Source organism: Centrocercus urophasianus, unplaced genomic scaffold, assembly GCF_019232065.1.
Source record: "Centrocercus urophasianus isolate 14NV4802_14NV808 unplaced genomic scaffold, USGS_Curo_1.0 seq_10, whole genome shotgun sequence".
Classification (NCBI taxonomy): Eukaryota; Metazoa; Chordata; class Aves; order Galliformes; family Phasianidae; genus Centrocercus; species Centrocercus urophasianus.
Genome location: NW_024884142.1, coordinates 59,083,910 through 59,105,529, shown reverse-complemented (window position 1 = coordinate 59,105,529; position 21,620 = coordinate 59,083,910). Strand labels below are relative to the sequence as shown.

General features: G+C 40.7%; 2 protein-coding genes across 5 annotated transcripts in view; one reads left to right on the top strand and one right to left on the bottom strand.

Moving 5' to 3' along the window:
• AGPAT4 (1-acylglycerol-3-phosphate O-acyltransferase 4) overlaps positions 1-5,630 on the top strand; it is a 69,357-nt gene extending 63,727 nt beyond the window's left edge. For both annotated transcript variants that reach the window (XM_042828497.1, XM_042828493.1), the window contains exon 9: positions 2,951-5,630. In XM_042828497.1, coding sequence (XP_042684431.1) covers positions 2,951-3,042 — 92 coding nt within the window. In that variant the 3' untranslated portion in view covers positions 3,043-5,630. The remainder of the gene's footprint in view (positions 1-2,950) is intronic.
• A 1,053-nt stretch (positions 5,631-6,683) lies between these two features.
• The window catches only part of MAP3K4 (mitogen-activated protein kinase kinase kinase 4), a 68,880-nt gene continuing 53,943 nt past the window's right edge, over positions 6,684-21,620 (bottom strand). For all 3 annotated transcript variants that reach the window (XM_042822141.1, XM_042822328.1, XM_042822231.1), the window contains 9 exons: positions 20,861-20,941; positions 19,476-19,667; positions 18,765-18,835; positions 16,993-17,109; positions 15,535-15,694; positions 9,036-9,158; positions 8,389-8,495; positions 8,024-8,203; positions 6,684-7,242 (listed from right to left, as the gene is read on the bottom strand). In XM_042822141.1, coding sequence (XP_042678075.1) covers positions 7,222-7,242; positions 8,024-8,203; positions 8,389-8,495; positions 9,036-9,158; positions 15,535-15,694; positions 16,993-17,109; positions 18,765-18,835; positions 19,476-19,667; positions 20,861-20,941 — 1,052 coding nt within the window. In that variant the 3' untranslated portion in view covers positions 6,684-7,221. The remainder of the gene's footprint in view (positions 7,243-8,023; positions 8,204-8,388; positions 8,496-9,035; positions 9,159-15,534; positions 15,695-16,992; positions 17,110-18,764; positions 18,836-19,475; positions 19,668-20,860; positions 20,942-21,620) is intronic.

The following is a 21,620-nucleotide window of genomic DNA, read 5'->3' as shown; positions in this document are numbered from 1 at the left end:
CTTATGGCATGGCTCCAGCAGTTAAGTATCAGTTGTAGACAGCAGTATTTCGTTTGAAACAAACATAAGTAGTAGTGAGCCAGCTTTGATTCTGCAGGAGCTGCTGTGTATCTGCTACACAGTGCGTGGACAGTGCTATCAGAAAACCTGCTTCCATAGATCACAAACAGGGATGAGTCTTGATCTGACAGTGATGTGACAGGGTCCAAATGCAAAAAGCAGACCAAGGGGTCAGAGGACGATGTGATCTGGGTGGCAAGGCTGAGATGAGTGGATAGTGAGTAGAAGGTGAGCCAGCAGTGTTGCAGGAGGCTTTACAACACCAGGAGGATGCAAACTGTGTGCAAGTTTCTGCCTGTTGGTGGAGCTGCCAGACAGTCTGGCCTTTGAGCCTGGTGCCTAAAGCTGCAGGGTTTGATGTTTGTTGTTGTCTGTACTTCTTTCTTTTCTGTTATAGAAAATAAGATAGACACTAAATAAAAAATTCTACAGTTATTATAAGCTTTAATTGTACAAATTCATTTCAGTGTATGGCCTATGCAACACATCTGTACAGCAGACTATGGGAAATTTCTGTACCCCTCCTGCACTTGCTGTGTGGTGCAAAACACAGGAAGCAGATAAAAGCAGTTTTGAGATGTGACAGAAAAGGAGAAGTCTCTGTTCTGAGTGAAGGTTTACGATGAGCGATGTGGCACTGTGATGTGGGTGCATGGTGGTTTTCTTGGAGCTAAAAAATGTTCAAGAAACAGATTCCATGTTCAGAGCTATGTTGATTTGTGTTAACTCAGCCCTCGTTCAGCCCCTGGTGCTCTGGCAGGCAGAGCAGGCCTGTAGTAACATCTGTGACAGTTGATGAGGTAGGCAGTGATGGGCAGAAAGATGGCAGGAGCTCTGCTACCTCCTGCAGCTTGCCACGGAGCATCATGGGGATGACCCAGCTGACAGCTTCTTCCTCCTGCTGTTCAGGTGGAGGCTTGTAAGTCTCATAGCTGATGGTTAGCAACAATTTCTCTTTGGTTTCTTTGTCTTCTTCCCCATAACATATTCAATGGAAGAGAAGTCCTTAAACATGACGGTGTTATTGGGGCATACGATAAGGTAAGAATTGTTTCTAGGCCTGACGTACTGTACTGACATACTATTTGGCAGCTTCCCTTTAGCACCCTGCAACAGTAAAGAAGAAATCTGTAGCTTTCCCTCTTAATAAGACCAAATAGAAAGTGATTCCCTTTTATCCTTTTCCTTCATTTGCAGTTCTGATTTGGCTGACTGAGGCCTGTTTGCTTCAGGAAGTTGTCTTCATATATGCTGCAGCAACATTCCATAAGGGGAATGTTGTTAGTCTGTCAGTTGCCATGCTGCAGAAGAGGTTTTGCCCTAAATCTGTGGTCTTTTTTCTTTTTTTTTGTTTTGAGTTCTGCTATGTGGTACTCTTTGTAGTCACAAAACCATTTTGGGACTATATTATCTACAAAAGTTTGGTAGATATTGATGAGAGCATTCTATCTGCGAGTAGTAATGTGATCATCCTGTGATGTTTGATGAGGTTTTTGAAAACAGTGTAGAAAAGCTTTTGTTTCTGAAGTTGGACTTCTATTTAGTGTGGAATGCCAAGGCTTTGTCTAGTGCAGCGCTAGAACTGAACTTTGTGTATTGAAGAGACTCCCAGCACAGCTATCCACACCTGAAGAGCAGTTCCTGTGCTGTTTCTCTCATCCCCAGTAGCTCAGTGATGCTCACCTTTATTACCTAACGCTTGGAATTGGGTATTCCTCAGCCATAATTGTGTTTTCGCCCTCTTTTTAAAGTGTAGCCCTCTCACCCGGCTTTGAGCCCATCTATTCTCTTCTCACCTTCCCCATCATCAGGTGAGCAGCACCCTACCATGATGGGGATATATTTTTGGGGAAGAACATTGAAATACTGCCCAGCAGCTGCTGGGGTTAAGGAGAGTATGGGGGGAGTTCAGCTTTGAGAAAGGAGAAGAGGCAAGTCAGCGTGCGTGGATAAGCACCTGCAGCACCCCAGCACTTGTCCCTGCTGTGCTTCCACAGGCTTGGCAAATATGAGCAGTCTTTTCTTGCACCCAGCCTTCCCCAGGGTGCAAAGGACGGTGGGGTGAATTAAGATTGAAGGGCAGTGGCAGTTTCCATCAGACAGCAGAGAAGGAAAAAATCTCCATTGCTGACTTCGGTATTTTTTGGTGTCCAGGCAGCAGCATTCCTGGAACTTTATGAAATCCCCACTGTGCTGTGTGGTTGCTATAACAGTCACTCTTATTTACACTCCATGTCCATCTCTAGATGTGGTTTTTACCCCTCTGGCTAAAGTCTTAATGATTTCATGCTTACTGTTACATTACCATACCAAACTGCAGGCTCTGTGTTAGATCCTCCCCTGTCTTCTAGCTCATGTCAAATGTCAAAGACTTCTTTTTTTCTGTTTTTGTGAGTGAAATCTTTCACTTGTTGCAGTTGTTTGTTTCAATTCATGGACTAACAGTGAGCAACAGTGAACTTGCTCAAAGCCATCTCTCTTTCTGCATTGTGTGCTGTACGATGCCTCCAGACAGTCTTGGTGCACAGGCTTATTCCAGTCAAGGTGTTTCTCTTTGAACTTCTGGATTATCCATTCAACCTCTTTCTCCAGCCTGTTGAGGTCCCTCTGACTGGCAGGGCAGCCATCTGGCCTAAGTCAAGACATAGACCAGAAAAACAAATGTAGGTTTTTCCAAAATGAATTAATTGTGGGTAAGTTATCTGACATATGGGGGTATGGGTGTAGTACTTCAGTGGTGTTAATGCTGTAACACTGTACTATACGGTGCCTTACAGCCACGCTGTGGAGCAGAGAGTACTGATTGTCTCTTTAAAATGCTGTGTATGTGCAGACCTTCAGTCTCTGCCTCCAGGAAGGCTTTTAACTTTATCCTCTTTCTATTTTGCAGCTTCCGTTGGTGTCAGATGGATGATAGGTGTTACAGAAATTAACAAAGGCTCCACCTATGGCAACAATGACAACAAACAGAAACAGAAATAATATCTTCAGAGACTGCTTCAGCCCAAAGGGAACAAATGCAACCTCTGAAAACTCTTAAGTGCATATCATGGTCCTTCAAGTGAGGTCAAAGGAAGGGTAGGATGAGCAATTGCCATGCATATCTGAATTTGCACTCCTGTTACTTTTCTTGTGGGGTTTGGGCTGAACGCTCTTGAACGAGGCACTCCTTCGTACACTCTTCCCAACAGGTTTGCATTTGTTTGGTTGGTTTGTTTTCGTATAAAGTGTCTTAAGATTTGAAGAGAAAAAATTCAGTGTGCTGGTATGATGCGACTCGGAAACTAATTGATGGTTGCTGAGGTACAGGCTTTATCTTGGCTTGCTCTAAGGAAGGGATTAATGTCAGAAAACTGTTACAAGATGATTAAAACTGATAGCTGTCTAGCTCACATGTTAGCAGTTTAAAAAACAGTAATTTGCCAGTGTTCAAATACAGTACGATGTGCTGCTTGGTGATACCACTATTGCAACTCTACTAAGCTGACAGGAGTGCAGTAGAATTTTTTTTTACATCTAGAATTTTTCCTCACAGTGAGCACCACATCAGCCCCGGTCAGACTGGCTAGGGGCCAATTTTGTTGGCTCAGAGCCTTGCAGTGGCATAACCTGGAGAAGAATTTGAGCCTGTGGCCTGAGCAGAGAGCTAAGCTACCCACTGTCACAGCCTAGGCAATACTTAGTGGTAGAGCTGAAACATCTTATCCTTCTGAGAATAAATGCCATTCATAGTTTGGAAAATGAAAAATAGATAACAAATTACTTTCAGCTTTAAACACAAATTCAAATTCTAGGCCTTTCTAACAGCAATGGAAACAGAAAACAGCTGGGTGTGCTGTAACAAAGTAATACAAGGCGTGCATTAAAAGTTATTGCCCTGCACCCATACTGTTGTGAACCTAATTAATCTGTTGTCTGTCTTTTTTGAAAATTACTTTATGTAGTGCCTCTTAACAGTGTCTGAGGTAATATTTAAATTACCTTCTGCTTTTCTTTTGGGAAAAAAAGAAGGGAGTGGGAGAGGGACCTAGGACAGAGGTATGGTGTGCAGTTTTTTAGGCCTGGGTGGAGTTTATTGACACCCTTCTGAATTTATTAAAAGTAGGATCAAGTCCCCTGGGAAAACCATGTTTCTCTCACATCCCCCTTGTACTGATTGCTATAGACGTCCTCCTCTTGGTTTGTTCTTGTTTTGCTCTTTAAAGTAAGAGAGGAGCCTTCCAACTGCCCTCAGTTAAGGGAACAAAACAATAACTAAATTTAAACCCCAAAGTTACTGATACTGAGCAGTGGGAAGTATTCTTGGCATGTTCAGTGATGTTACGTTTTCTTCAAGCTGTATTTCTAGCAGCTCGTAAAAACCATTTATTTTTTTTGTTACAATAAAACTGAAGCCAGAAGCAACAAAGGCTAATACAAAAGTGTATGAATCATTCAAAGAAATATGCATTTGCTGTTCTGTACCATCAGATCATCGAGAAAGTAATCCTTTAAACATGCAGTACCTAAAGAGCAGCTACAGTGCATTTAGCATGTGGCAGCAATAGTTGTTGAGAGTGAATGCAGTTAGTAAGAAGTACGATATGAAGGAAGAAATAGGCCTTGCATCTTTGTGAGGGTCTGGTTTTGAAGCCTTTTTCTCTTGTGCACATGCATTCCCTGTGCTCTGAAGCAGACTGGAGTAAGTTGTGTAATGTGTCATAAGAATAATCATGGGCTTTGGTTTATTTCTTTAACACACAAAATATAGCCAGAGCCCAGAGGATACTGTCATGCATATAAAGCAAAGCTGTCTCTTAATAAAGCGTGTGCCCCTCTGTGCTGAAATGCAACCACGCACCTGTATTGGCTAAAACAATCTTAGCAGTGGACAGCACAATTACATAGTGTGTACATCTGAGAGACTACAGTATTGCATTAGGAGTGGAAGCTAGCCAGCCCTGAAGACACTGTATACAATTCTTTGCAAATGGGTGGGAAAGGAAGATGGAAAACATATCTTCCAGCTAGCATTTCGTTATGGTAGAATGAACCCATAAATAGGTAGAAGTTCTGAGCAGCAAATACATATTCATGTGATAAAAAACAGCTCTTTTTTTCCCCCTTTGTAAAGAACAGTTGACTTAATATGCTACTAGAGACCTCTAAGATCCCTTACCAATCTTAGTCCATTTTTCTGTTATTGCACACAGTACTACTTCTCCAAGAGGAAAATACCAAACACAATATCTCAACAAACTATCTCAACATTTAGGATATTTCACACAGGTTTCTCTTGGCACAGCCCTTGTAACAGGCACAGGGCCAAAGATGCCAGTCCTGACTCTAAGTCCCAGCAGACAAGGGCTGCAACCCAATACCCTTCCAGTGTTCACTGGCCAACAGAGAAGGTTTAATGGTACTTGCCAAAGGTAAACTAGCCCTGGTCACTGTATTAAAAGAATGACCTATGTCTGTAGGAATCAGTGTTTGCCCTTCTTCACCACAAACAACTGTATGGTCTACAACTGCCTTAACAAAAGTAGTCTTACATTTGTTTATACAAAAAAATAAAAATATAAAAAGCTGAAGTGCATTGAATGAGTTTTCTTTTGGTCTGCAGTAACGGCCTCCTCACAGTTGTCATTTTTCTCCTGGCTCCTGAAAACCGTTCTCGATTCCTGTTTGTGTTCAAGGACACCTGAGACAAAGGAGGAGACAAACTACCAAAAAGTGAAGAGCACAGCAGGCCAGGGCTGCACCTCAACTTCAGGTATGTTCCTACTCAATTGCCTAGGATGATGATGGCAATTCTGCTCCTGCCATAAATGAAAGTAGAGAAGACAGGAATAGTTCTTTGCTTAAATTGAACTGTATTTTTTTGAAAGCCTACATATCCAGCACTGGTGACCCACACAGAAGAGGATGGTGATCTCTGGATTTAAATTTTCTTTCTCAGCAGCTCATCCAGCTGTGTCTCACCTATAATAAACCAGGGATTTCTACAGTAAGAGGAGAGACAGAATATCAAAAGGGAGTTCCATGCTTAACAACTTACCCAAGCATGCACTAGAACAAGTAACAGCTGTAACTATTTGAAACAGCAAGCCAAACAAAATAATCATACCATCATCTCTTCTAACTGCTAACCTCTTTTACTGTCTCCATTTTTTGAGATTGAGGACTATTAAAAAAAAAAATACAGGGAAATTGAAGTCTAAGATCAGAAATTGATTTTCAAAATTCTTAAAAGCAAGTTCTTGTTTTAGCCAAATGCTACACAGGAATAATCTTCACCGATTCTCCTTTTAGTCAGCACGACACACTGTGGCCACTTTCTGTAGTTCAGGTGTCCAAGAAGAAAATGAATGTAGCCCTGGCATCTATCCCTAACATAACAGGTAACATAAGGAAGTGCACATCATCTTATTTCCTCAGGAGAGAGTGAAGGGAGACCCTTAATTCTAGTATCCCTTGTGCAGTGCAGAATGCTTCCTACGTTTGTCAAGATACTGACTACACCAGTGAAAGAGATGCTGATTCCTGGCAGCTCTGCAGCCTTAGGAGTTACAAATTCAACTTGACAGTTCCCCCCATCTGTTGTTGCACAGTCACTTTCAGAACAAAAACCCATCACCACCAACTCCTAAAATAAACCATTTATTGAGAAAAAAACTTTTTTTTTTTTTTAAATTTCATTAATCAGCCTTGTGCATAACAAATCCGAAGCTTGCCAAAAACAAATAAACAAAAAAACCAGTAAAAGTTCACAGTCAGTGCACTCAACAAACAGATTTAAAAAACAAGGTCCATAGCGCCTGATAACACTACAGCATTTTTCTGAACCTAAAGAGTTCAAAAATACTACATATTAACATTACGGTTCTCAATCAAATGAGAAACAGGAGAAAGAACAAAAAAAGGTATGGTCCATATACAGTAGTAATGGCACTTTCACTGAAACATGCAGCTTCTTTCAACTTGCAGACACCGTCACGTGAGCAACATGTGCCAAGTAAAACATACAGGAGCAGCAGAGAAAAGTGACGCTTGTCACTTGTGCAGTCTTCGTGAGTCAACTTTTATACTGTTTCTCAGCACAGTCTTTATGTAAATATTACATACAGTAGTGTTCAAAAGGTATTTTTTGCCAGAATAAAAAAGGCCATCGATTGAATAACTTCATTCTTCATCTGTGCAAACCTGTGAAGGGGACATGAGGCAATGAATTCGGTTGTGTCTATACTGCAGCAAAAACACAGCAGTGGTTCAATCTCTTCAGCAACTTCCACTGAACAGAAGGAATAAGCAAGTTTTATTCCTCCCTTGTTATAGTGATATAATGCATTACAACTGTTCCTACTGTCACCACAACAATTCATTCTGCCTCTGTTGCAGATGGGGTTTAGCTACAATTACTACTACACCCAAATGCATTGCTTAAGAATAGGCAAAAAACATTCTCAGCTAAAAATCAAACCAAATCATGCAATGACTGCAGCTTGTTAAAGTAGTGCCAATTGCCAGGAAAATGGTCAGTAACAGTGTGAAATTAAAGGCTGGCCGTTTTACTGAAGGAAAGCAGGTGTCCCAAGCATTTGCTCATTCTACTTTTTATGATAGGGACTCACTTCATTTCATATGTCTCTGCATGCATACTTACTGAAGCTCTGGACACATACGTAGCCCTCCAAATCCAATTAACTGCCATGAAGTTTGACAAGTCTTTAACATAAGGGCTATGCACCTCAGGAGCAGCAAAGCATACTGCATGGTGCCAGGTTCTTGTAGCTAGATGTCTGTGAGCAACAACACAGATGCCACCTCAGTTTTCCACACCTTGCTTTCTTTCTGTTGGGTATTAACTTAGTATCAGCCTCCTGCCATGATACAAAGCCCTGTGGCATAGCTGCACATTACACAGCCAACTGAAGGTGGTCTGATTCCCATCTGCAGTCTTTGCAGCCAAAGCTGTGAGACAAACCTTGACAAAAGGATGGTCGAGGAGCTGGCTGGCTGTCCACCTCATCTTTGGGTCACTTTCCAGGCAGTGGCAAAGGAAATCTTTCCCTTCTGGACTCACTTTGTCAGGAATAGGAGGTTTATGACCCATCCCCACTCTATACATGATCTGGAAGTTGTGCTCATATTCATGCCAAGGCCTCTGCAACAGGAAACAGAATGTGCAAAGTTTAGTGAGTAACTCAGTATGGAACAAAGCATATACTTCTGTGCCCTGGGAAGTTAAAAACCAACCTGATACTTGCGGACTCACAGCTGGGAGTGAAGTCAGATTTTAGAGAAACTGCTAAGGACATTTTGTGTTATGTCAGTAGATGACACACCTACCTTGCCAGTGACCATCTCTATAACAACGCAGCCCAGGCTCCAGATGTCCGCTGCACGCCCATGCCCTTCTCCTTTTGCTCTGGTAATTACTTCTGGAGCCATGTATGCTTTGAAACAAGACACACCGTGTCATCATTTTATACAGCAGAAGAAACTGAAGTGATTAAGTATGTAAACAAATGCTTTTCAGTACACCTGAAATGAATTACCAGTTAGCTTTTCTTGCTAAGTTTTGTCAAGTGCTGGCTTTACCTTCTTGTTGTTTGACACATTAGTAGCATAACTGTCTTTCAATGTGAAAAGCAATAGTGAAAGTACTGGTACAGTATGCACTCTGTTATTTTTGTTCTTTAAAACAAAGAGATTAAGCAGCTGTCCCCTAAGAACACTACTGTTTCAGAAAGGCCGTAGAGAAAGACAAAATCCCAGAAAACAAATCTTCAGAACCTTTATAGTTAACCAGACAAATAACATTTTATCTTTCCAGTTACATTTACTGACCTTTTTTGGCTAAAGCACATTAAAGCACATCTGACTAGCAAAGCTTAAACCAATTTTCCCTGAGCCATACTGCTTTATTTTTGACAGAGCTATTATCTTCTTTTATGGTAACTAGCCAAGTTTCTGCCTCACACATGCTTCCTTACCTGCAGTACCCAATGTACTGTTCACTTCTCCAGGCATTGTCTGAGTGTTGTTCTTCAGTTTTACTGAGCAGCCAAAGTCACCCAGTTTAATCAGTCCAGATGAGGTAAGAAAGATGTTGGCTCCTAGGAAACGCAAAGAGAAACAGTGACAATTGTTAAACCAGCACTGAACTGAGGCAGGAGGACTTCCCAACATGATGTACTACTGGAAGAAGTTAGTTACACTGTAGACAATAGCTGAATTCACACTTTGAGAATTGTACCAGTGGATTAAGTGTGGAATTTGATAGCATTAGAGATGTTCTCCTTTACAAGGAGAGTGGTTAGGCCCTGGAACGGGCTGCCCAGGGAGGTTGTGGATGCCCCGTCCTTGGATGTGTTTAAGGCCAGGTTGGACGGGGTCCTGGGCAACCTGATCTGAATGTGTGTGTTTGGTGGCCCTGCTAGGCAGGGGGGTTGGAACTACATGATCCTTGAGGTCCCTTCCAACCCGGGTGATTCTGTGATTCTGTGTGATTCTGTTCCCCAAAGCGTATCCTACATCAGTCAGGTGGCTGGATTTCCAGTGAGTTTCAGTTAGAACTAAACATCCTGGAAGCTGACAACAAGAAATGTTCAAAGTACAAAACTACAGCACACTTCCCTCACGTATGTTTCATTAGGAGAAAACACTCCTCCAGAAATTCATGAATGTCAGTGCTTATCCTTGTGTGTTGCATCACAAAAAAACAGCTCAGTGGCAGAGACCATTGATGCATTCCTCCCAGTGTCCAGCTCTTCAGTTCTGCTGAGTCAAGACAGATGATACATCTGTGTCATCATGACAAATGTACAAATATTGAGCTCATAGCGTTTATTCCACGTAGCACCAAATGCCCGCTCCTTTTTCACTCTGTTTACAGACTGATTTCTGGAGGAGGGCTACCATTACAATCTCCGGCTACAATCCTAGCTTACACAACAAAATTTCCCCTAGCATAGTTGAAATTCTCCAAGAGAAACCTGCAGTTGGCTTGAGGTCACTTGCTCTACATGACACTGCAAAAATAAGCCGAGCGCTTTTAAGGAGCAGGTTTTCTTTCATCCAACATCCTGCCAAAACACATGCTGACAGGCAAGAGAAAACAGTGCTGAAGGAGCTCCCTGTACAGGTCAGGCCAATCCTGCAAGTATCACAATGAAAGCACAAGTAGGTTGCAAGTCACCTGGCAGAAGTGCAGCTTGAGCTGTGAGTTCTCTTCAGGAAAGATTAATGGTATGCACAGAACACAACTGCCCGCGGGGCTTCGTTACACAGAGCCTTTTCCCATGCCACACAGAAGATTCTTTTAAAAAGGGCTCTTCTGAATATAATCTCTCAAAAGAAGTTTCTCACTTCTGTTCCACCTTGAACAAGGGTCAGTGCAGGAATCGTGGGCTGCTCCTCCTTTCTGTGTGTTACGTATGTTCTCTTACTTAATGACTTACTGAATGCCCAGCTAGTATGGCTGTGCACCTCCAAGATCTGAATGGAAAATAAAGAGTCCTTACACAGCTCAAGTGAAAAAAAGGCTGAGTAGATCAATGATGCCCCAACCTCCCCATTTCCCAAAGGATTCTCCTTACAGTTCTGAGAATGCACGATAACTAAAGCAAAATGTATTCAGTCCAAGAGGCGTTAGGCATTACAAGGAGGAGAAACAACAGAATTTGCTAACAGAAATAAATTCTAACCTTCAATTACCGTAAGAGAATTAACTTTCAGTAAGTACTACTTTTCCAGTCCCAGCATTCAGGTGCCTGCACATGCTCAAGAACAGAATTCTTTCTGCTGGCAAACTGCAAAACTCAGCCAGGCACCCACATGGGTCCCTCCCAACCCAAACCATTCTATGATTCTATGTCACTGTGGGCCCTGCAGTCAGGAACACACACAAAACACAGAGCAGCCATCAGCTCCTTGAATACAACAGGAACCTGCAACAGCACTACAAGGCAGAGGCTCAATGGGACTCTTAAGTATAAGCACTGCAACAGGTGAGTGACCATTAGGAGTACCAGCAGGTTTTTCCCTCAAACAACTGCCCACTGCTTTTCAAATGATTTGTCCCATAGGCAGTGGGTACAGTAAGCCCACACAGAGCACAGGAATATTGGCCACTAGCAAATACTTTACAAGAACGTTTTCGAAACAACACTGGTTCCTCAAGGAAGTAGAATGCAAATAGCACAAAAGGCTACAAAGAAGGTTCTGAAGCTACTCAAGTGGGTGCAAAGGGCCTGAGCTGAAGTCCAATATCTCCCTTCTGACTGGATATGAAGTTATTGTGATAACTTGCTTTAATGCAGTTTAGAAATTACAAATAAAGTCTTTCAGAACCTTGAAAAAACAAGAAAAATAATGGCACTTTTCTAGCATAAATGTTACTGCAAAAGCTCCTACCAGCTGTCCTGCTGAAAACATCCAGAACTGTCAAATGCAACAAACCTAAATTTCAAAATTTCACCAGGAAGAAAGAGAGAGAACTTGAAGACTCGCATTGCTGACATTTTCTGGGTGCGAACGAGTCCTGCACTGATGCACTGTGTTCTGGAGCCTCAAAGTTCTGGTCTGTGCTTTGGAGAACAAGACGAAGCTCTAGGGGTTTTAAAGAATCTCATTAGAGAGCAGACACATGCACAGAACCCAGCAGGACCTGGGTAAGAGAGCAGGGGATGGAAGAGCAGTGCTTTGAGGATGAATGATCCTTTTTAACCTTTACAGTCAATGTGATTGGAAACGTAGCAAAATTCCTACCATATCTGTGCAGTTAATGAACAAAGGAAATTAAAACCAGAGACCCTGGCTAAAACAATACAAAGAGTCAAGACTCCTACCCGTTCCCTCTCTCCTACATATGTGCTGTCAAAAAGTAGCTCCACTGTACTTAGTGAAAGGAAGGAAGCAGCACAGCTCTGCAAAATACCACTGCCATTTACACCACAAAACCTGCCTGGCAAACTGCAAGCAGAGCAAACACCAAAAGTGGTACTTTTGCTAGAGCAAACAGCTGTGACCCAAAGCATTTAAACTCAAGTTTAGAGGATCAGTCCCACATTAAGCACAGTGAAAACTGACACTAGTGTGATATTCCAGAGGTGCTGGTCTCATACTGAGAGCCCAAACAGCGGCACTGAAATCCCCGTGACTAATGTGGCACAATTTCACCAACAGGGCAGCTCATAGCCACTCCTCACAGTACTTTAGCAGCAAAACAGTCACATTCATTTAAGAAACAACTTGCTTCAGGCCAAATGCTACCCTTTGATGAGAAAATCAGCTTTATCATCTTCTTTTTCACACATGGAAAGCATGAAATGCTCACAGTCTCTTGTTGAATAACCTTCTGCCTCTTGTTGAATGACCTTCCTTCCCTGTGCTCATCACAAAGAGATGAAGGCAGGGATAAACAGAAATTCTGAGAGAGCTAATAGAAGTAACTAACAAGAGTACAATAACACTTTGATGAAGACTTCATGGCCTGGAGTGTCTCATTCACAGGTTTCTGACTTACTGAAGTTTCAAATACAATGCCTTCATTTTCTGTATTCAGGTCTAAATGCAATCTGAGCACTCTAAGTAATATGCCCTGGTCTCCCAAAGAGAGGGCACCAGGCATGACCTTGCAATTAACTTTTCTCAATTCAGTACTTGGGAGACCACACTTGGAGTTCTGCGGCTGCTCAATACAAGGCAGGTGTCGACAGACTGCATCAAGCCCAGCCCAGGGTCATCAAGATGGTCAGAGGGCTGCTACACATGATGAGGAAAGGCTGAGATGGGTTTGTTTAGTGTGAGGAAAAGAAGGCTGGGGAGTGTGTAGAGAGAGGGAAATTACTGCTGTTTTCAACTTCAGCAGCATCAGAATGTTACAACAATAATAAAATTTTCCTCAAGGACACAGAGTGGAATGGTACAGGGCAACGGACACCAACAAAGCATCTGCAAATTCCAGGGAGATATTAGGAAACGGTGTTTTAGAATGGGGATGGTCGGTCACTGGGATGAGACCCAGGAAAGAGGGAGTCCGCATCCCTGGAGATACTCATCACTTAATGAGATCAGATTGCTCAGGACCCTGTCTAACTTGCTATTGGATCTGATACTGAGGCAGGCCCTGCTTTGAGCAGAAGGCTCAGCCTGAGACGTCCAGAGATTCTCTTCAGCATTAAACATTCCATTATTATCATGCTGAGGCACAGCTTCCTCGCAAAAAGAGAAGTAATTATAACTGAGGAAATCTGGACTTAGCCAAAGAGTTTAAAATCTGGTAGGCAGGATAAAGCATAAGCATCCAAAAAGACCAACTCACCTACCACATACAGGCACCAGCTGCTTTGTACATAGATGCAGGCTAACAAAAAGCAGCGCCCAGTCTGGAACCAATGCTAACCTCAGCATCTCTCACAACCACAGTTTGAAAAAGAATTTGCTATAGTTGTGTCTTCCTGCATCTTTTACACTCACAGAATCGGATGCCATAACAACATCTGAAGGGCAGTGGTGGCACCAATGGACACTACTAAGCTAATGACTGAATTTCTGAGCACCAGGCGCTTGCCAGTGCCAACTGCGGGATATGATGAAACAGTTTTTAAGAGTAATTATTTATCTGATGCTGAAAGAAACAGATCCACAGTGATATTTGACAAACTGGCCATGAGAGATCTACTGTGACCTGTCAGTGAGATTCCCATAGAAAAGCAGTTTTAACACAGACTGAATAACAAATCATTCTTCCCTATGAGAAAAATAAGAGTAATGAACTGTAAGTAAGTGTAAATTTTCTGGCATTATGCTAAATATAAAAACAGAGTTTTCTTTACTGCTGTTGTCTGAGAACTTGAGGATGTAATTTTAGCATAAAAAGAGATGGAGCAAGAGGTTTGCAATGCAACCATAAGGCAGCCTTTATAGAAAAACCCTCTCTGCAGTCTGCCTTCAAATTCTGCCACTAAGATTACAGAAAGTCTGTACTCAGTTCTACAGAGGGTCACTTCTGACAGCTGTTACTATTCTCAAGGAATGCCCCAAGGTTTGCTATGAGGAACCTGTTGCAACAGTAACGCCTTGGATAATGTAGCCTTACAGTTCTGTTAAACACTCTTCTCTCTTTAGTGCGTTTCTCTGATGAGAGGAAGACCTAATGGAAAACACACCCAGAAATCAGCAACAACACAGAGGAGCACAAAAGAAATCCCTATCAGTCAGCCTTGAATTTGGATCGCAAGCTTCCAGGAGAGTGCGATCCAGCTAAGAATAACAGGGATATGGGACGGTCAAGTAAAGGATAAGGAAGGTACTGTGATAAGCACAGAGGGAAATTCACAATTGCAGATAAATCTTTGGTCAGGAAGGAAAAGGCAAGACTGCTGGGGAATGGGTGTGAAGGAAAGTTCTTTTCTAGGGGAAAAAAGCCGAAACTGACTCAAGAGTGGCCTACCTGGATGGGAGGCCTCTGGATCGTAGATAGTTCTTTTCCCAAATGAGAAGCACGAGGCCAAAGGACCAAGAGCAACTGGGAACCTCCTACACTGCTGCGATGGTTCAAAACCCTGTGAGCAAGAGGGACATAGAAACCCAGCATCGTTGGGTTGCACTGCCTTGTCATAAAAATGAACATTCACGGGGCACATTGTGTGCACTGTTCCCCTAATTTCTGTTAAGTTGCTGCCAGAGGTGAGCAAAATATATCAAGCTAACAAAAACAAGAGAACTAAACACATGGAGGATGTTCTCAGAAAGTTCAGGAAAAGAAAAACAAATGTGAAATGCAGACTGACACCGGTACCTTAAGCAAATACCAAAACCATCTCCCCTTCAAGTTACTGTAGTTCCATTCTGCTTACTTCGTAAGCAAAACCTGAGAGCCAGGCATGAGTACATACATGTATGGAAAAAAAAAAGAAAAAAGCCATGATACATAGTTGTACCATATCCATTAAACTTCTTTTAACAAAGCTTTCAGTATTGTGCTTAATCAACTACTTGTCTGAAAGACTAAAACTCTTCTGCAGTATGACAATTGCTAGGAAAAGTTCTGCTGGACCACTTTAGCATAGTACATTGCTTGTCAGCTCCCAGAAAATGCCACAGTTTCTTACACAGCTGAGAAGAAAAACAGCATTACATAACTCAGTAATGATAGAAATACAAGGACCAGAACTTGAGTTTGGAAGAATCCTCAACAATCCTCACCACCTCGACAAAAACAAAACAGATGATGGGCAGAAGTTATGAGTTCACAATGCCATTGGTGAATGTTTTTTGTTTTTGTTTTTGTTTTTTTTTAACGCTCTGTGCTTAAGAATGAACATTTAACTAGACAACTTGTAAACTGAAAACCACACGAAAGACTTTTTACTCAACTCTTGCATAGATTAATGCGTGCTATATCTGAAAAAGGCCTCGTCCCGTCCTCCTCTCCCCCCACTTTCTTCTACAACACCAAAACAACATTACCTTTTTGGTTCACATTACCTTTAATGTCTCGATGAACGATACCATGTTCATGTAGTACATTGATAGCAATCGTGATCTGCTTTGTGTAGAGCCTAATGACATGCTCCTGAAGGCCCAGTTTTGACACCTCCTCCAGAGTGCCCTCATCACAGTACTCCATGAAGATGTACATCTCTTCCTGTGGTGGGAATCAAACCAGATATCACTGATATTAATTTTCTTTAACTGCTGAATTAGAACTAAGTTTTTCTTCTGTCTTTAACTGCCTACCAAAGGGCAAGTTTTAGTGGAAGTTCCTCTGACCACAGAATATCTAACAAATCATCTCTTCAAAACTCTATTTTCTTGGGCATGCTTCATCCTAACATTCATTTTCACAGCTCTGGAAAATCTCTTTCCATATCTATCTGTGTCGTTTGTATGCAACTGATGCTATGTGGTGGTATGACATGGAAATCTTGCAGTGGAAATCTTGCAGGCACATTAAGCAGAAATACAAAAAGGCTCCCTGCATATTTAGCAAGAAGTTAGAGATACTTATTCCCCAGTTCTGCACTAACACGTGCTCATGTCTGAGAAAGGCAAGGTTTTTGTTGCTCTTTCTTCTTCAAATAAGCATGCCAATTCAAACTCACTTTAAGGAAAACTTTGGTACTTGTTCCCTCTCTCTAAGCCCATTTTGGAACCTTCAGCAAAACGCAGCCAGATTTAAAACAAAAAGATGGCAAAGATGCTGAACTCTTAGTACTTGCCTGAGAAAATAACAACCCAGTGGCACAGACACCCAAAGTTGTGTCCCAAAGTAAAGAAATGCAAAGAGAAAACAGCCTTTGTCCCTTTCCAAAACAGCAAAGAGCAGGCAATCAATACATCTATTTTGATCAAGCTTGTCAAACACACAGTTTTCCAGCTTGACACTCAGCATCCTGCTCCCTAGCAGGGAACAGGTGGAGATACAGGAAAGAGCTGAGACTTGGAAGGGAGGAAAGGCATACAGAAATCAGAGAGTAAGAAAAAGTCAGGTATCTGAACACACAGCTGTGGGATCCAACTCTTTAAGACAACCAGATTTTTGCTGCTCTGATAAGAAAACATTGCTGCTAACAGTGACAAGTTTTAGACTGAATCTCTAGTCTTAACCCACAAAAGTTACTGAAAAGCACATAACACAGTTTGCACTTAGAGCAGTCACACAGAGCTGCAGCACTGAACAGCTGCAGCATCACTCACTCTACTCACTGTGAATTCTCTGTTTACGTATCAGTTTCAGCACATTTCTGCAAACTACATTTTAGAGAGATCTTAATATTCACGGGCAGAAAGACACTGCAACGCAATCCACAGAGGCATCCAGAGAATTAAGTTAAACAAGAATGATCTGAAGTAAAACCTCCAATGAACCAAAGCTTTTTAAAATTTTCTCAGCCCTGTATGCAACCCTCCTCCTCTCTCCCAACATAATTGATATTTTCTTACCCTGTGGAGCTCCACACCAAAATACCGAACAAGATTAGGATGTTTGATGCCTTCAAAAATCTTCAGTTCATCAGCTGTTTCTTTGATGGTTTTGTGATCATTAGGTTGAAATCTTATCTGCAACAAACATTTTTCATTATTTCACTGCTATTAAGTTTCAAACTGTTAAAGAACAAGAGAAAATATAAAAATCAAGAAAGCTGCTAAAAGTTGGATTTTTTTCTCCAACACAGTACAATCACAGAAGTTCCAGAATTCCATCTCCATTTACAAGTAAAAAAGCTGAAACTTAAAATTCACACATGTATGCACATGTGTGTATGTCTGCAGAGCTCGCCTTCTAATGTAAATGTGGTGGAACAAGAGGATCAGAGAAGAGCAGTGACAGCTATCTTTCAAGAAAGAATAACTGCCAGGTATTTCATCAAGGGTGATTTAGGGATTTGCTTTGAGGTTTCTTTACTGAGAATGAAGCAGCTGCAAAGAAAAGGTGGGGCATGAAACAAAAACTATTAGGAAGCTTTGATTAAAGGCACAGTTTTCATTAGTTCTCCTACAATGTGCTGAGATGCACATTCTTGAAGGGAAAAAATAAAATCAGCAATCATCTGCAACTAATTTAAGGCTCTCATTCACACATAAATAAGCAAAATCCTCAGGAAGTTATGGGAAATGCTATTTTTACTGTTCTGGTAGAATGCAGAAATTTCATTAATTGTGTACAAGGCAATATATATTTTTTTAAACAAGGACATTACAACTGTTTTGTTCTCTACAACAATTCCTATTACAGTTCGTGGAAATGGCATTCAAGTATTTCATGTACTCCAACTCTCCGAAGTCACAACGCTGTGCATTTGCAGTAAACCTTTTTCATTATTATTTGTAGAGATGTTGATGATTCTGTGGCTAAAACAACTGTATGCTGTATTTCAAGAAGAAGCAGAGCACTACTATCTGATAGTGGGAAATGTCACTTCAAACCTTTAAAGCTGGTCATTGTGTGACTACAGCACAAAAGCAGTCAAGCACAAGCCCACCTTTTCTTTTCCATGCTTTTGTGAGCTCAAACACATATCACACGTGGAAGAACTGGCACATTAAAATGTAACTGCACCAAACGGCTGCCATGGTAACTGCTGTGAACACTTGATGGTTGTCACTGTACAAGGATATGGAAATGCAGTAAAACCAAACAGTATACATACTTTCAAAAACAAAATGTTGGAGGGGAGAAGGATCTCTATGCCTACACAGCTTTACTTGCTTCTATAATGAAAATCAGGTTTTCTGTAACCAACAGGTTAATCAACAGCTTTGTGGCTCACCCTAGCTCACTCAATATACAGGAGAAGCTGAAAAACATCTGAAGTGATACTTCCTATCTTTTTATCTAAGAAATGAAGAAAGAGTAAATCAAATGTCAAATACTGTAAAGTAAGAAAAATTTCTTTCAAAAATAAGATCTCTTCATGAGGGTTCACACATATTAAGTAAGTACTCATTCAATATTCATTCTGGAATTGTCCATATTCTTTAATTTAAGTTCACTTAAGTTCAAACTTGTACACTGAAAGAAAAGGCTTATGGAACATAAGGAAAAACAAGCAACAAAAAGCAATTGTGGCCACATGAAGAAACAATTTGTCTTCCAATCCTTTTTGAGCTAGCTAACAACAATGTTCAGAAGACCTTACTGCCCTACAACACATGTATATTTGGTTTGGAAAAAAGGCAAGAGCAGCAACGATTCTCACATACTGAATACTCACTTCTTTCATAGCCATCAGCTCTCCAGTGTCAACACTAATACAGGTGTATACCTTCCCATACTGGCCTTCACCTGCAGTTAAGACAAATGAATTACACTACAGTGAATAATACATCAACTGATCTCACCTTGCCAAAGTCATTCAAGCTGCATTTTCATTCAAAATTTCAAGTAGCTTTTAACCTGTAGCACCTAATAAAATACCCATAGTCCTGAATTCAATGCAGTGATAAAAAGTGTAAGCAACTGAACAGGCTGATCTGAAAGAGAACCACTCAAGTGTGAGGATTTTCCTACAAATCCTGAACCAAAGAGGAAATAATAGTCATATGTGGGAAGAAACCACAATGCTGGTGAATGAAACAAACCCTAAAGATTGTGGTCATTTCTACTCATTTTTGTGTTTCTTCCAAAAGCAGAACTCAACAAATCAAAGTAGATTTGAACATGTGCAGGAACTGAAGGATCATACATAAGTAATCACACTGACCAAATCCTTTCATTCCTTTGCTTCTTATTTGGGCAGGGAAAACTTTACTGAACTTCCACAAAGTTCAGCTGCAACTGTATTTTGTATTTCAAGATCCTGATTTCAGTGATGCTGGTATTACCTACGCAAAGATGAAATATCTCAGAAGACAGTCTCAGACTGCCTTCAAAAAAATTTACATTTTCTTTCCCAGTCTGACAAATGAACATTTAACAAACTTACCAATTTTGTTTCCTCTTTGCCACTTGAAAGTCACTTTTCTCAAACCTACATGCATGACATTGTCATAAGATTTTGGTGTGTCACAAACTTGGCCAATGATATTCTTCCTCCTCATCTCTCTGTATCTCCTTTCTTCAAACAACTGAACAGACTTTTGAACAGCTTCAATTGGTGCTTGTTTGGAAACAGTGTCTGAAAGGAAGAGTGATGAACAATTGATATGACTAAAAATGCTCTCTGTTTTTATATTTTATTTTGTTACCTTTTGATATCTGTACAATCAATGAATGTACAGATGTTATAGTTATAAGATACACCAGAGAGCTTGGCTACGCACTTATTACACCAAAGCAGAATAGATGCTTACCCATGGGCTCGCTATGAAAATCCAATGGAGGGGATCTCCAGAAGAGATCCTTCCCCACTGGTAGCCAGCTCTTAAATGGGTCTAGGAGAGATGGAGCCAGGCTCCACCCCTTCCAGCAGCACAGGTGAATTGCCTTCACCTGTGATTCAGCAGTTCCCATACAGATATCATACCAAGGGACTTGACCTACAGGATAACTTTTGTGCATCAAATTTCAGAAGTAGCAAAAGGATGAAGCATTTTAGACATCACGTATGAATCAAATATGAAACTAAAGGAAATATAATTTATCTTAATACGTTTTATTCTACTAATCTTTTAATTGATTAAAGGAAGTTAAATGTTTGAAATGCAAAGATCTATTTTTTGGGGTTTTTTTTATTTGTTATATCTCCCCTGTAATTAACCACAGGTAGATAATGGAAATGTGTTAGGGTTATTAAGGACAGAATGGCAGTTAAGTTTTTTACTCTACTGAATTGTAAGAGAGTTCTGTTATTACAGATATTTTGAGGTATTATGTAACTCCAGATTTGAAGTCTCATCATGAAACTGAATCCTAGCCAGTGAAGCTAAAAAACATTTCAATAAAGCAGTCATTTATACACTCCTTGTTAAGAAGAAAAATTACACGTCTGTCTAGTTTAACCTTTTTCAAACAGCTTCCAAAAGATGGAGATACTGAAATATCCCCGTATTCTTCTGCCTATGATTACTGCCAGTTTTTAATCCTTTTGTTATCTACAGTAGATAGTAAGGACAGTTCCTTTGCAGCATTCTTTTGGAAACTTTGTTTGCTCCTTGCTCTTTTCCTTCCAGGTTAAACCAATTCCATTTATTCACTGTTTATGTTCCAAATGAAAAAAAAGCCTTCTAGATTTCTGGGAAAAAAAAAAAAAAAAATCCCCTTTCTGGGAACAAAACTGTGAAAACCTTTTCAAATGAGCATTAAAATTGAGCATTAAGACATAGCAATAGCTTAGGATGTGCCACACTGTGGTGACTTCTAGACTCCTACCTTTGGTCTGGTTGATTAAGGTTCTGAGCTCCCAGCTCCGCCGGGATGAGCCACTTGAATCTCCTTTTGGATATGATGGTTCTAGAGAAATAATACTGTCAGCATAAAAGTGGCTTTATCTCATATTAAGGATTATGCAGTCATACGCAGCAGAAACTGAAATCTTACATATCAACACCCTACAAGTATATAAAGCAGTGTAAGCTCCCAAATTAAAAAATGATTTATTTTTAAAAAACAAGTTATGAGAGATATGGTTTAGCACAAACAATACTGGTGGTATGTGGGTGGTTGGATTAGATTACATCTTAGAGGTCTTCTCCAATCTTAATCTTAATGAATCTGTGATTCTATGAAAGCTATTCTGAAATGAGATATAATTTATATAGGAAAAGAGCTCTCCTTCAGCAACTGAGGAAGCATTTCAAGTCAGGGCATGGAGAATCATATGTGGGATATAACTCAGCAGGAAAGCAAATTTTAAACTTCCTCATAAAAAAGACTAGCTTCTTTCCAATATAAGTCAATCTTCCATTCAAACATATATATTAAAAAGATATATATTAAAAAGAGAATAAGCCTGTAACAAACAATAATTTCACTGTCTTCTTAAAGCAAAATAAAACACACCACTTGGGATAAATTTCCATTGTATTTGTTTTGCTTCGTTTTGCGAAACAACAGCAACACCAGCTCTGCTTTGTTTGTGATTTCATACTTCATTCTCATTTGCACAGAACACATCACCTTACAAGAGGAG